At 44.1% G+C, this 16,059-nt stretch overlaps 1 protein-coding gene across 1 annotated transcript in view; it reads left to right on the top strand.

The window, feature by feature from the left end:
- Positions 1-16,059, top strand: part of PTGFRN (prostaglandin F2 receptor inhibitor) — a 46,514-nt gene that overhangs the window by 26,810 nt on the left and 3,645 nt on the right. The window contains exon 8 of the mRNA XM_086460394.1: positions 11,092-11,199. Within this exon, the coding sequence (XP_086316520.1) occupies positions 11,092-11,199 (108 nt within the window). The remainder of the gene's footprint in view (positions 1-11,091; positions 11,200-16,059) is intronic.

The following is a 16,059-nucleotide window of genomic DNA, read 5'->3' as shown; positions in this document are numbered from 1 at the left end:
CTGTTGCAGAGGGACGTATTTATTCCATTTGGTTAACTATCAGAAATGTTAATGTAAAGGCATTTGTTTGAAACTTCCTGAACTAAAAAATGAAATGTGGATTTCATCCACTGAATTATAGAAACTGTAAGTCAGGGGATGATGGTAGTGAGGAGGAGCCTAGTTAGGTCATTAGTTTTCAAATGTTCAGTCAATGACAGATTGTTCTCTGCTGGATATATTTTAAGACCAGAGAGGATCTTGTGAATCCTCTGATTCTGGCCTTATGAATAACATGGACCACTAGACTAGTTTCATAAAATGAATGCCTGCTGTATGTTCAGTAGCTGTAAGCAAACTGTTTGTTTGGGGGACAGGGAGAAGCTATCCCATATGAAGATTTTAGTATTACTCAGTATTTCTTTTTGGTTTTCCCAGTCTAGAGCAGAGGTTCTCATCTCTTTCAAAGGTTACCCAGCAATGTGAGGGACAAGAGCAGCTGCCAGTGCTTGCCTTGCAATTTTCTCTTAATTCCATTGCACCATTTCTGCTGAAACTCAGACACATCCTCTCTCCTCCTGAGCTCTTGAATCATGTATATGTACATAGCTTTTCTTTCAGCCTGGAACACACTTGTCTTCTGTTCCTTGCTGTTCTTCTGAAGCCAGTGTATCAAGACAGCTTCCTGTAAGACTTGTGATCCTACCCACCCACGCTGAAGTCTCTCACTTGTCTTCTGGTCACCTGGAGGTGTTGCTCTGGTGGCAATGCCTTTGCACTGGAAAGGCCAAGCAGTGGATGAGAGGGGCTATCTTTTTTTGGTTTTGTTTTTGTTTTTGTTTTTTTTTATGCTCCCTTTTGCCCTCAGCCTTAGCTGAGCTGGCCAGCAAAGGTGGGAGTCAAATAGCTGGGAACTTGCTTGAGATACAAGTGCTTATCTGATGCAGGTCTGTGTACAGGTATCTGGTCCAAGTGACTCCAGATGGCCTGCAGCTGTTTTTTAATGCTGAGGCACCTGGCCTCTGTGAAATCCACCTGGTTTATCCTGGCATCATAAATTCTTCTTTGGCATTTGTCCTTTAATTTTCTATCCCTTTTACCCTGAACCTGGCAACCCAGGTTAGTGTTTAGAGTGTCTTTGCCCACTATACACTCAGAGGTGTTTCCACAGAAGTGACTTCCTTTCCATTGAGGGAAGCAGGGAGAAGGAAACTCTTACTCTCATACTGAGAAGTAAGTTATGAGAGAGAACCATTTGGAGCTTGGCTGTGCTCTGAGCTGGCTTCTGCCTGTGCCATTCAGCAGAGGGCAAAAAGCTCTGGAGAGGCAAAAATAAAAGAGAACTTTAAGGGAAAAGTCTTGATGAAATCTTCAATTCTGGATTACATCTGCATGTGAGCTCATTGCACAGCAATGTATTATCATTCACTTTGGAAGAAGCTGACATAAACTGAGAGCTTCTGAAATATGAGCTGAGTATTGATGTTGAACTTGCAATTAAAATGAAATGATGCCCTGGAATGACCCCGAGAGATACTCAGTTTCAAGAAAGGAGAAAAGAAATATTCTTAAAGGAAGGAAACTTTAATAATGGAAATGAATGAAGAGCAATACAGCAGAAACTGTGGCAATAAACGCTGGCATTTTCCAGCCACTGTTAATGGGCAGGAACGTGCTTTGTCATTGTGTGCCTTTGTGCCTGTGTGCATTAATTTGTAGCTGGAAGTAGAAACCACAGAGTAAACTACTGGGGTCATCTTCCAGTAACAGCTATTATGAGACTTAAAGTAAAACTTGTTAGGGAACAGCTCCATGAAGATGGAGGGAGAGGGCAGGGGGCTGGAATAGTGTGGGTGAAGGAGCTCATTATTTGCTGAAAGGCAGGTCATGGGATTCTCAGTTCAAGAGTTAATGATTTAGTACCAGGGCAGATATAACTAATACTTTGGAAGACAGAAAACTTGTGGGCTGCATCAGGTTTTTTTCCCTGTTGTGGTCCATGGTGCTGGCTGATTGGAAGTAGGGAAGCTGCAGACAGTGATTGTGGCCTTCCTGCTGGGTAATGGACTGGGCACAGGCTTTTTGGGTCTAGATCTCTGTTGTCAGTCAGATTACTTGACCTTTCTCTGCTCTACTTTACTTGTCTGGAAAATAAAACTAACTCATGTCTGTGGGGAGACGATACCTTATTTTTGCAGAGAAATACTGGCTAAAATGATACAGAAAAGGCCAAAATATCAGCTAGGACCTAGGTAATTAGGATATCTTCTGTTGTAAATCTGGATGTTAACTGGCTTTTGGTTATTCTCCCTCCTTTTCCCCTTCTTTTTCTTGCGGACTTAAGGTGTTTGGATTACTAAGCAGGGAAGGAAAGCAGGGAGAATGGGGTGACATCAGGTAAATAGGGCTCAGGATTTTTTTATTTTTCTCCAATATGTAAATCCTTAAGCTGAGTAAATTAACTCAATAAACCTGAACTCCTCCTTTCCACCCTGCTGCCTGTTCAAGTGTGAATCTGATTGAGCACAAAGTAATAAACCAAATTTGGTGCAGCTTATAAATGCTTTTCCCTTTCATTTACATATGTAGAAGAATTTGCAATACACTTTTTAGATTGAAAACTATGTCACTATAGGATTTGGATCCTGGAGTTTCTTTCCTGGGCTGCATGAAATCAATGGTTTGAGCAATGAGATCTGACATAAAAGGGGACATTCAGAAGAAATTACAGCAAACAGGTCCTGATCCTGGAACCTGGTTTCTCTTTAAGCACTTCTAGAGTTGTACTAGTAAACTTTTAACCTCAATTTCTTCACTTTCTGTTTAAAATTATATAGTGTTTTTCAAGCATTCAGAAATCAAGAAAAGCTCTGAAAATTCTTTTTATTCTTACCTTGATTGAAGATGCTTTTTAATATAAAATTGTTGTTATTTTAATAAAGAAGAAAACTTCTTTTAGGGGTTGTATCTAAGCTTACATATGGCCTTGCTGTAATGAGAAACGGAGATTTTGGCTTAGTTTAAATCAAATTTTCAGCAGAAGATGGCAGTTTAGGGGAAGGTTGATGCTTAGCTCTTAGAATGGGGAATGCTGGTTTGTTTTGTAAATATGTGCTCTTTAGTTTCCAGATTAGCGGAGAGCATGATACTTCTTTTCAAACCTAAAGTTATTAAAATCACATTATTTCTCAGCTTTCAAACTCCTGAGCAGCTTTCCTACACTTAACTTTGCTTTGTTCTTGGTGAGCTTTATAGGTCATGCTTGATCTGTCAACCCTGCAGTTGAAACTGAATTCTGGTTTGTTTATTCTCCTGAGTGACCAGTAGGTGCCCATAACAGTATTTCAAACCATTAAATACGGGTGGCAAGGTGGGCAAAGCCACATCATCTGTTACCTGTAGAGTTCTATTTTTCTCAGAGTTAATGTAGCATGAAGTCAGATCTTATCAAAGGAGAGTTCATGTCACCTCCCCAACCCTTTCTGTGACACCGCCACGCTCAAGCACTTGCAATGCTGAGATCCTCATAGTTGGTGTCATCAGTGTCTACTGAGATTTGCCTGTTACCATATGCCTGCATCTGTAAGCTTGGGGTTGAGGGCCTTTTTTTGTCTTGGAGGGTAAAAACTTAAGAAAAGCACTTGGTTTTTGTGTGCCAAGCCCTGTCTAGTGGAGTCTAGATCCAGGACCTTGAATACTGTGCTGTGATGGTAATGGGGGCGCGGGGAACCCAACAGGATCCACACCTTGCAGAAGACTTTCGTGGCACATTTGTGACTTCTTGGAAGGTCCTCAGGAGCCTTGAAAATGTGTCCGGAAGCATCCTCTGTTTGCTCTGGTGCTGTTTTTTACCCAGGTGCTTTTCTTGAGCCTGCAGTAAAGCAGATATCCAGTTATATAAGGTGACGGCTTTGCTTGTAACCCACTAACAGTCACTGGTTTGCTGCTGCTTTTGAGATTGGCGTGCAGCTCATTCCTACTTCTCTCATCCTGTTGCCAGACAGGTTCATTGGAAGCCAGAGTAGATTATTTAAGCTAGGGACATAAATCCAGGCAAGTTATAATCGGGCTAAAAGCACTGGTCAGTTGTGGTGGGTTCTTTTTGGGGGATGGGGGTGGTTTTGTTTTTTTAAATAAAAGCAAACAAAACAAAGACGAGAACCCTTCTATAAAGAAAGGTGGCATGCAGATGACTTTAATGAGGGATTAGAGCCATGTTGTTAGTTTCTGTGAATCTTTCCAAGGTTCTGTAGTGACTACAACTCTGACTCAAGTGTACCTTATGGTGCAGGATAGGGAATTAAATGGCCTTTGTGGTCCAGCTGAGGGCTAACATGTCTCTGTTGAAAACAACCTCCTGCCTTTTCAGGTTGGGGGCAGCAGGCAGGTAGAATCTATGAAGATGCTTTGTTCTGTCCTTTCCTGCCTGAGGGCAGCCTGAGCCCCAGGGCATGGGGCATGTGGACATAAGGCCTGAGATACTTCCAAAGAAGAAAGATGCTTCTCCTAGGAAGTTTCAACCACACAGTTTTCAGGACTGAACTAAGCAGCTTTCCCTGCAATGAAGCTTGCTTAGGTTTAAAAAAAAGTAAAAAATAATTGTTCGCCCTCTTCAATTGGAGGGGGAAGAGCACAACCCCTGACACATCTCTCGACTCTCTGTTGAAATCCAGTTCTTCTAACACAGGACAGTGATTTCTCCCTGGAGGTACAGATGGTAATTTGCAGGAGATGTACCCCCTAGTAAGGAAAAATAACCAAAGGGAAATAACTGTTTGTGGCTTACCAAGGGGAAGTATGATCATGAAATGACAGAGCAGTTGCTGCCTAGCAGCCTTCTTACTGCCAAGGAAGCTTTGACTCTTCATGTGGGAGGCAGGGTAGAGATGCACTTGGTGACTCAGAATTGACAAGTATGTAGGGAGTGCTGCATTACCATGATACATGGCCTTTCCTGGTTGAGTGACCAAACAAGCTTAGTTTTTACCCTCGTGACATTCAATGGTCAGGAATGTTCAGACTCCACTCTGCATTAGTGGTTTGTTGGCATGCCAGGGTTTGAAGCTAGTGTCTGCTGAATGCAGTAAATGCCTGGACTTTCAACCTAGAAATAAGGTCTGAAAAGTCCTGTAAAATGTACCCTCTATCTTTCCTTGTTTACCCTGCCAGGGCAGGGGTAAGGCAGCCCATCCTTAGCCTGACAAAGTTGGGATCATGCAGTTCATCTCCTTTGTTCAGTCCCTGCCAGCATCTAGCCAGGACAGAGCCTGTTTGCTGGGGTGAGCATGTTCCATATTCCTGACATGATGTCACCTTACTCAGTGCTGGGAGTTAAGATAGACCGCAAGCTCTAGGCAGTACCAGGATTATTATGGTGCTGTTTTTCCTTTGATCACTGCAGCAGAGGGTATGTGCTGGGAATGCAGGGATGTTCCTGGCAAATTTTGACAGTCTCTTTGTTTCTGTGACAGTTCACAAAGAGCTTGAGACTTTTCTAGTTACAGTTGATGCTGCCTTTAGTCCTCTAGGACCTTGAAATTCTGTCTGCACAACTCCAAAGAAAATGATGGAAAATGTCGTGTTTTATCTGAAGATGAATAATCAGATAGGCTGCAAGGCGAATATGGTTGGGGTGCATGTGTATGTGTGAATGTCAGGAAACAAATTGAATTCACATAGAAAGAGTTTGGATAGAGGCTGAGGAGGCAATCAGATTAATCTCTCCATTTCCCCAGAAAAGGAAGGATCCCGTCATGCTGAGCTTAAGTTAGGGCTGCAGCTTGCACATGAAGTCATTACCTGAACAGCTGAACTACAAAGTGTTCTGTATCTCTTATTTCCTTAAATATGTTCTAGCAGAAGCATGTAGGAGTCTTTGCTGGTGGTCCCCATGTAACTTCTATTGCATCTTTACCACCCTTTTATCCTTGCTTGGTGGGGTAACTTGAAGTCTTAAATTTTTAATAGAGAGGACTTATATTGTCAAAATGGGTACAAATTTATGGGATTATATGTCTACATGCCGCCCTTGTGTAAAAAGTACAGCTGCTTCTGAGGCAGAGGGCTATAAGAAATTTATGGTATAACAAAGAGCAGCACATTGTGGATACTTTAAAAAGAAATGACTGGTGCTCGTAGTGGGTGACTCTCTGTTAAAGGGCACTGAGGTACCCATCTGCTGGACTGACAGGGAGTCACAAGATGTATGCTGTCTTCTGGGAGTTAAGGTCTGAGATGTTGCTGAGAGGGTGCCATAATTTGTCAAGAGCACAGACTACTATCCACTGTTATTCTTTCATGTGCTCATGAATGACACTGCAAGCCAGAACCTGGGCAGAATCAAGGAAGCCTATAAAGCCTGGGAGGTGCAAGGGGAAAATATTGGTGCCCAAGTTACATTTTCATCCATTTTACCAGTTGAAGGAATGGGAGCAGACAGAAATAGATTGGTAATGCATATCAACTTCTGGTTACTTGGCTGGTGCTGTCACGAGGGTTTTGGCTTTTATGACAATGGGGCATGCTTTGATGACTATAACCTGCTAGGGAGGGATAAGGGATGGAATCCACCTATCTAGGAGAGGCAAGAGAGCCTTTGACAACAGGCTGGCCAGCTTGGTGAGGTGGGCTTTAAACTGAAGGAATCGGGGGGGGGATGGGGGGGGGGGATGGGGGGGGGATGGGGGGGGATGGGGATGGGGGGGGAGTCCAGAATGGCAGTGCTCATGCCAACGCATCTAACTGGGGAGTAAGCCAGGCCAACCAGAGCAGGACAAATGTTCCTTAGCTGCCTCCTAAGATGAGAGCCAGAAGGCAAACCGCCTCAAAGGTATGTATGGCTATGGTGGATCCTCTTGCACCCCTCCAAGGAAACCTGCATGCTGGATTACCTCTCTGAAAGGCCTGTACACCAATGCATGTAACATGGGGAGTAAACAGGAAGAACTAGAGATCTATGTGCAGTCACAGGGCCATGAACTCATTGCAGTCACAGAGACATGGTGGGACAGCTCGTGTGACTGGAATGCTCTCATGGATGGCTACATACTTTTTAGGAAAGACAGGCTGGCAAGGCGAGGTGATGGAGTTGCTGTTTATGTGAGAGAGCACCTGGAATGTGTTGAGCTCTGCCTGGAGGGGGGATGAAGAACAAGTCTAATGGGTAAGAATCAAGAAGCAGATGACACGGTTGTAGGTGTTTGCTACAGGCCACCTGATCAGGAGGAGGAAGTTGACACGGCCTTCTACAGACAGCTGAAAGCAGCCTCACTGTCACAGGCCCTGGTTCTCATGGGGGATCAAGCACTCTGATATATGATGGAAAGGCAATGCAGCTAGGCACACACAGTCCAGAAGATTCCTGCAGAGTATTGATGATAACTTTTTGACACAGGTGATTGAGGAGCCAACGAGGAAAGGTGCGCTGCTGGACCTTGTGCTAACAAACACAAGACAGGTTGGCGTTGTGAAGGTTGGGGGCAGCCTTGGCTGCAGTGACCACGAGATGGTAGAGTTCAGGATCCTGCATGGAAGAAGCAGGACAAGGAGTAGGATTACAACCCCGGACTTCAGGAGAGCTAACTTTGGCCTCTTCAAAGACCTATTTGGAGGGATCCCATGGATTAGGGCTCCAGAAGGTGGGAGGGACCAAGAGAGCTGGTTAATATTCAAGGACCACCACCTCCAGGCTCAAGATTGGTGCATCCCTATGAGTAAGAAATCAAGCAAAAGAGGAAGGAGACCAACATGGATGAGCAGGGAGCTTCTGGAAAAGCTCAGCTGGAAGAAGGGAGTTTACAGAATGTGGAAAGAGGGACTGGCCACTCAGGAGGATTATAAGAACATTGTCAGAGTATGCAGGGGTGCAACAAGGAAGGCTAAGGCCCACTTGGAATTAGAGTTGTCAAGGACAACAACAAGGGCTTCTTCAAATACATCAGTAGCAAAAGGAAGACTAGGGAAAATGTGGGCCTGTTGCTGAATGAAGTGGGGACCCTGGGTGATGGAGGATACAGAGAAGGCGGAGTTACTGAATGCCGCCTTTGCCTCAGTCTTTCCTGCTAAGGCTGGCCCTCAAGAATCCCACACCCTGGAGGTAGGGGAGGAAGTCTGGAGAGAGGAAGACTTTTCCTTGGTTGAGGAGGATTGTGATAGAGATCATTTAGGCAAACTGGACACGCACAAACCTGTGGGTCCTGATGGGATGCACTCAAGAGTGCTGAGGGAGTTAGCAGATGTTATTGCTAAGTCACTGTCCATCATCTTTGAAAGGTCATGGAGGATAGGAGAGGTGCCTGAGGACTGGAGGAAAGGCAATGGCACTCCCACTTCAAAAAGAGCCCCGGCAAACTACAGGCCAGTCATCCTCATCTCCATCCCGGAAAGGTGATGGAACAGCTCATTCTGGATGTCATCTCTAAGCATGTGGAGGAAAAGTTTATCAGGAGTAGTCAGTGTGGATTCACCAAGGGGAAGTCATGCTTGACCAATCTGATAATCTTCTATGATGGCACGACTGGCTGGGTGGAGGAGAGGAGAGCAGTGGATGTTTCTTGCCTAGACTTCAGCAAGGCTTTTGACACTGTCTCCCATCGCATTGTCATAGGTAAGCTTAGGAAGTATGGGATAGATGGGTGGACAGTGAGGTGCATTGAGAACTGGCTGAAGGACAGAGCTCAGAGAGTTGTCATCAGCAGTGCAGAGCCCAGTTGGAGGCCTGTGGCTAGTGGTGTTCCCCAGGGCTCAATATGGGGTCTGGTCCTGTTCAACATGTTTATCAGTGACCTGGATGAAGGGACAGAGTGTACCCTCAGCAAGTTTGCTAATGACACAAAACTGGGAGGAGTGGCTGACACACCAGAAAGCTGTGCTGCCATTCAGTGGGACCTGGACAGGCTGGAGGACTGGGCAGAGAGGAACCTGATGAGGCTCAATAAGGGCAAGTGTAGGGTCCTGCACCTGGGGAGGAATAACCCCATGCACCAGTACAGGCTGGGGGTTGACCTGCTGGAGAGCAGCTCTGGAAAGAAGGACCTGGGAGTCCTGGTGGACAGCAAGTTAACCATGAGCCAGCGATGTGTCTTTGTGGCCAAGAAGGCTGATGGTATCCTGAGGTGCGTTAAGAGTGTGGCCAGCAGGTCAAGGGAGGTTCTCCTCCTCCTCTAATCTGCCCTGGTGAGGCTGCAACTGGAGTGCTTGTCCAGTTCTGGGTCCTCCAATTCAAGAGACACAGGGAACTACTGGAGAGAGTCCAGCAGAGGGCCATGAAGGTGGTTAGGGGACTGCAGCGTCTCTCTTACAAGAAAAGGCCAAGAGACTTGTGTCTGTTTAGCCTGGAGAAGACTGAGAGGGGACCTTATCAAGTCTTATAAATATCTAAAGGCTGGGTGTCAAGAGGACGGGACCGGGCTCTTTTCAGTGGTGCCCAGTGACAGGGCAAGGGGCAACGGGCACAAACTGGAACACAGGAAGTTCCTCTTGAACATGAGGAAGAACTTCTTTACTCTGAGGGTGACAGAGCACTGGAACAGGCTGCCCAGAGAGGCTGTGGAGGTGTCTCCTCTGGAGATATTCAAAACCTGTCTGGACATGATCCTGAGCAGCCTGCTGTAGGTGAACCTGCTTTAGCAGGGGGGTTGGACTTAGATGATCTCCAGAGGTCCCTTCCAACCCCTACCATTCTGTGATTGTGCCCAGTGGAAATTGGGGGAATTTTGGAAGCCACAAAAGTCATTAGTGCATTGTAACTGGAATTAATTTCTTAGTGTGCTGTGTAATCTCTGCTGACCAAAACAAGCAAGGCCCTTGTAGGCTAGAATAGTTTCACCAAATATCAACTCTAGCTTCATGGCACATCCAAGTTGCTTTCCAGAATCTCAGTTTGGAAGTGATGTCGTAAGTGTGTGCAGTGTGGTGAGTTGTCAGTATAGCTTTCCACAGAAACGTATTGGGAGGGCAAGGGACAAGTAGGTTGTCTTGGGTGAGTTCCTTAAATGTTCTCCATCAAAAGCATTATTTGCCACTGATTTTCAGTGAATCTGAAATTTACAGTTCATGTACTAAAAGAGTAACATGTAAGAGTGGAGGAGGGCAGATCTTCCAACAGCTTTTCTTTCTTCCCAAACCACCTTTCGATGTCTGTTGTTGCTGTTGCTGTCCCAGAGGTAGCTGAGCTAGGTAATGACAGCAGCTAATGGCGTTCAGGGAGGGTAAAAAGGGTTACTTCTTAATCTGAGTCCCAAGTTCCTTCTTGGGTTTCCTGGCCTGTTCCCCCAAAGCCAACCCAGAGGCTACCATTAGCATCAGCTCCTTCACCTTGTTTAGTAGAGAAATCACAAAAGGGTATTTAGACACATTTTTCAGTTTATGCCCTGTGAAATAGTGCTAGCAATGCTGGTGTATCTGAGGAGTTGTGATTTTATTAGTTTTGCACCAGAGATGTAGTTGTTGTCAAAGTTTGGGGAAGTTTTGTTTAACTTGTACACCTCAGAAGTCAAACACCACATGTTGTCATGGTGTTTGAGCATTTCATAACAGCCTAATGGTTTTCATCAATATCATCACCACTTCGCAACTGAAGGAATTACTGTACCCTTAGGCTTTGAGACATCATCTACAGAAGAAACTGTCTATGGCAGAGCCTGAAGGAAAACCCACAGGAAAGTGTCACCAGATGCACTTGTATTGCCAATGTTTCAGTTCTGTAGCAGAACCATCTATTTTGTTAAAATACTGATTTGCTCTAACATGTATTCTTATTGTCAGCCTCAGCCAAAAAGATCCATGCTGGGTTAGCCTGAAGACCTGAACTCTTGTGCTCTTAGAAGAGTCACCAGTGGAAGATGGGCTGCTTTTGTGCAGGACAGTAGAAAGCAGACTTGGGCAGCAGCCTCTATGTCGGGTAACAGGTCTGGCAGTTTGGGTACTTTGGCTTAGTGCAGGAGTTAATGGCTAAAACTGGATAACTATTTTGTGAAAACTTACATGGTCACTTATCTCTACTTCAGAGCCCCGTCTCCACAAACAAGCAGAGAATATTTCAAAAACACGCAAGAAATGTTTTAGACACTGAAGAAAAGCCTGCCATGGATAATTGTGGTTACTCTTTTCTAGGTCCTGTGTTTAATGTCTCTGTGCATTCTGACAACCCAACGATTTACCAGGGTGAACTGGCAGATCTGCTGTGTATCATCACAACGGAAGGAATGGCACTTGAGCCAGGTATTTTGGCCAAATTATTTTACTTGTAACTCATTTGCCTTAACCAGGCAGAATAATACCAGCAGTTACAACCCTATGTCCTTTGAGTGAGGCTGGAGAACTGAGAACCAGCATTCAAAATCCTATAGAACTAGATAGAGAAGAGCATGTTTGCTTTACACAGCCAAATTTAAAACAAGGGGGTTTTTGTTTCATGCTCTCAGGGGAGGGGAAAAAAAGTGTTCTTACTGCTAAAACCCCCTGTGCTGTCTGTACCAACTGACCCTGCTACTGGCAATCTCAGCCGACAGCCACTAGATGGGCCATGAAAACTATTCTTATTTTCTTTAATTGTAAAGGAGGTCCATTGGCAAAACCTGTTAGCAGAAAATGGTCATCTATGAACTAGTCTTAAAGTCACCTGGCCAGTCAGCTCCGCACTTCAGAGTGAATTTAAGGCTTAATGTAAATCTGAAAATCACAATAACTGAGTACTGCAGCCTAAAAGACACAAATGCATGTTTATTGCTAATGCCTTCAAAGGTGAACCTCCTTTTTTTTGTGTGGAAGAAACAAACACAGTACCTAATTGCTGTGAAAAGGATAGCAGACACTTTAAAGGCAAATTTTTATGAAAAGCTGAAAAGTTCAGAGAATTGCTCAAAACCTAGCTGCTTGCCAAGCATTGCCTGAGCTGCTTTTCATCAAAATGCTGTGAGAATAACTCTAGTTATTATACCCAAAATTTGGGGTTGGAGTGGGTTTAGGTTTTTTAAAAGTCATTCCATATATATAGGAATATAAAAATGTATTTAAAATAAATCTATAAATATGTATGTAAATATAAAAATGTATATACCAAATATAAAGATGTCATGATTCATGCAAAACTTAAAAATTTATGTGTAAGCCACTACAAAAGAGGTGCTGTGCAGAAAATATTCCTTATAATACAGTAGCTGATGAGATGAAGTACCTTAGTAAAGACCCATCACTTTCAAATGCCAAGATGTCTGTTCTACATTAAATCTGAGTGTAGTGGCAAAGCAATTTGCTAGATTACAGTTGTGTGCTGCCTGTGAAAAAATGATAGAAGTCTGTAGATTGTATTATTGAAATGCTTGCTAGGGAGGAAAGCTGAATAAACTTTATTGCTGTCAAAAGATTCATAGCCTGGGATATTGGACACAGTAAGCAGTGATGTATGCCTGTACGTATATATCAGTCTGTCCTGTGGTTTCTGCTCAGCAGGAAGCCTCTTCTAAGTTGAGGTGTGCCCAGGCTCTTACAGGTATTGTTACGAGGCAGTACCCAAAGCCGCTGGCTTCCTTTGCAAAGAAATAATTGTCAGCAGGGAGCAGCTGCTGTTTCTGCTGGTGTTTGACAGCTAAAATAAGCTTGGGCTTGCCTTGTGAAAGAGGTCTCAGCATCCCTGACTCATTTAAAACTTGAAAGAAGGCCACATAGTAACAGTGGGGCTCTCCTGTCTGCTCTGCTGCAGTTGGGTTCATGATGGTTTTTTTGTGTGCTTCGTAGCTTGAGACTGGGAGAAGCACTGACAAGGTAAGGCTGATCAAAGGGATCAAAGTAAAAAGGTGTCCTCTTTGGAGTTGCTCATCAGCACATTTAAGTTTTAACTGGGCAGCTTCATAAGGGTTCATGGGTGTCTGTTGAATTGATAGATGATGTCTGGAGTTGGAAATGATTCTGTTTCCAGCAGTCACAAGCAGCCAGTGCAGAGTTTTAAACGTCAGCGCTGTAATCTGTTCCATAGCTGGGTAACATCATCTGGAACATGGCAGATCTCTGCCTCTGCAGTTCTTCTTTTGGGTTTGTTTTGGGATTTTTTTGAGTCTGTAATGGGGCAGATGAGGCGCAGGCAACAGATACCCCTAGAGTAGAGTAAAGTGTGGCATTGTGACAGGCTTTGAGGGAACCTTTCAGTCCATGTTCTGAGCCTCCAGTTGCTGAATGAGCAGGATTTGGGGCCTAACCAGCCATGTTGTGTGGAGAAACCCCATCTGGGCCTTTCATATGAGCCTGAGAAGCTGGCCCATCTCCAGTCCTTGCTCATCCTCTGGATGAGCCAGGCATAAGAGCCGCAGGTAACAGCTGGAATCTATGCAACAGCTGTAGGATGTGCAGATTTCCCTTCTCAGTCTGCTGCCTTGGCCTCGAGAGTTGTAGGGTACTGGACCAGTGGGGTGACAGAGCAGTTAGGTGAAGAAGAGCCTTATGAGCTCATAAGATAACAAACAGATGTAGTTCCTCAATAGTAACCTTATTTTCTGTATTCCATCTCTGATCTGTCTCTGCTGAGTATCACAATTTAATTCACAACTGGAATGGGGAACTCACTTATTTAAATGAGTGCCAAACATTAGACAAACTGTGAAAATAACAGGGCTGTTTCATCCCAGTGGAGAAATGAGGCATGTTGTTAGGGAAAGCCTATACCAGGTAATCAGGTAAACAGGGCAAGAGTTGCCAGCATCTCCTAGAAGGAGAAAACGGATGACAGCAGTACAGACATAGTGTTTCCATTTGGGAATGTGATGAGAGAGAAGAGCAATTGCATTTGACTCTCCTCAGAGGGGCATGATGGCTTTCAAAGGCCATCTACTCTTCTGGTATCACACCTGCTGCAGGGCTGTGTTTTGTGCCTTCTGGTGAGCAAGGAAGGATCAGGGAATTTCATAGAATGCCTTGTTAAATACGCTTCCAAACCACTTTGAACACACGTGATATGCCAGCCAGCTCAGCTGTTGTACACATGGGCACTCAACTTTGCATGCATGCATGTGGATTAATATGTATGCCTCCTGTAAATAAGTTGAGGTGTCAGGTGCCACCTCTTATCCCTCTTTGTATGCACAATCAGAAAAATAAAGTACTTCCAAGGACCTGAGCAAAAGTTAAATGACTAAATGATCTTTGTCAGTGCCCTTTGTTACAGTTAGATCGATCCATTTATTTCTAGAAGCATTACTTACGGTTAGGACCCTTGTCTGGTAGAGGCAATTCACAGTACTCTGTGTGTTTGTGTGTACCCACCCTGTGGGAAATTTTCAAAAGGGTGGAAAAGGTTTTGGCGGGACTGCTGTGTGCTTTAATTTCCTCTGCTTCTTTGAGACCCTGCTGAAATGGAGTGTGTATTACTAAGCTCAGTACATGGCAGCAACTGCTCCATCTTAAGAAGTGCTCCTTTGGCTTGGCAGCTGTGCTTGGTGTTTTGAATTGATATGAGGGGAGTATGTGTGTGTCAAGGGGGAATAGTAGTTCTTCTGTGCCCTGAAGATATAAAAGCTGCTTCTGATGTTTCTGTTGAATACACATTTTCACAAACGATCTCTCTAGACTTCCCAGATCACCCCTTCTTGGGCTATGTGCTTAGGGATTTAGAAGTATTACTTACTGTGCCTGAAAGGAGATGGTTTTTTATCTGCTCCAGACAGACCCAGTGGGCACTCTGGAGAATTTAACAAAACCAGCTTGTTTACCTCTTGTATGGCTTGAAGTGGTTTGCTCAGCTCTCTAGGAAGCCCTATTCAACCTCATTTAAATGTAGTAAACAAAAAGGGTCTCAAAATTGTGATTCAGCCCTGTAACAAGATGCTGAGAGCGCTCCATTCTAAGCAGTGGAAGTCTATGTTCCCTAAGAGCTGGTCTAGAAATAGGATTCCCTGTTTTGAGGAGTGATTGGTCAGGGAAGCAGTTAAGACCCAGACAGCTTAGTCCTGTGTCAAATTGAAATGTGCATAAAGATGTGCTTTACATGTTGATTATTCTCACTAACTGAGGAGGGGAGGAAGCACAGCACCACTATTACTCTGCTCACAGAGCTCTGAAGTGTCCAGCTCCCAGTATTTTGTGTTCCTTTATGAAAGCAGCTGAGTTGTGTGACCTGGGGGCACTTCGGTCCTTGATGGCCTTCTGAGCTTGGCACTTTATGCTTTGCTCTAATGTGGGGCACCTTGTCCAGGTGTTCCACACTAGTTACAACATTGTAGAGCATAGAAGGAACTGGTTAAAGAAACCTTTGTAGTGTTAAGCATGGGTGGTTTTTTTGTGATTTGGTTTGGTTTTGTAGATTGGGGACAAAAATTGTGAGTGACTTATCAACATTGGTGCAAGGTGTATGTGGAATGATGCTTTTGGGAAGCCTAATGTGTGACCTATTTTGTGTCAATAGAACTGCATATTTAATAGCATTTGGGAGCTGTTAGGCATGTTGATCACTGATCTTTAGAGAGCACCTGATCTATGACCTGGTTTTGATAAATTTTCCTGTGTTTTTATTGCATGAAAACCAGAGATATATAGAAATGAATCAGATGACTTTGCTATTACAAGCTATTTCAAGGAGGATAGTGACAAAGAGTACTTGGAGCCAAATCCTCCCTCTGTCTGTAGTGAGTCACTGATTGCACACTGTATATACTGACTAATAAAATATGTTGGCATAATACTGTTGTCCCATGTTGTAATTACAGAAGATAGATTCAGCTATGTCAAAATGACAGCAAGTGCCTGCGCTCATATTTGCGTGCGGAGGGGAGGGAACCTCAAATTAACTGAGACTGAAACGAAGGAATTCTTCAAAGGTAGCAAGTTGCCTGGGAATCTGAAGGCTAGATTTTTTTTTTAATATCTAAATTTATTGTTTAAACCTTTTTATAGCAAGTGCAATGGTATGTTCAGCATAGTTGGACTTAGCCTAGAAGGTGTCTGTATGCTCTTATGGTACCTGGAAACACAAGAGCTAATGGCAGCCTTGATGATGTTTGGAAGGAGTTGGTTGTTCCCAACGTGACTGCCTCTGGACCGATGCTATTACCGTATTTGGCATAAACAGGCAGCAGAGGCAAAGAGTCGTTTATA

The sequence above is a fragment of the Leptosomus discolor genome, chromosome 1 (assembly GCF_034619465.1).
Source record: "Leptosomus discolor isolate bLepDis1 chromosome 1, bLepDis1.hap2, whole genome shotgun sequence".
NCBI classification, from domain to species: Eukaryota; Metazoa; Chordata; class Aves; order Leptosomiformes; family Leptosomidae; genus Leptosomus; species Leptosomus discolor.
Note: the sequence above shows the minus strand (reverse complement) of the source record. Positions and strands in the feature narration are given on the sequence as shown.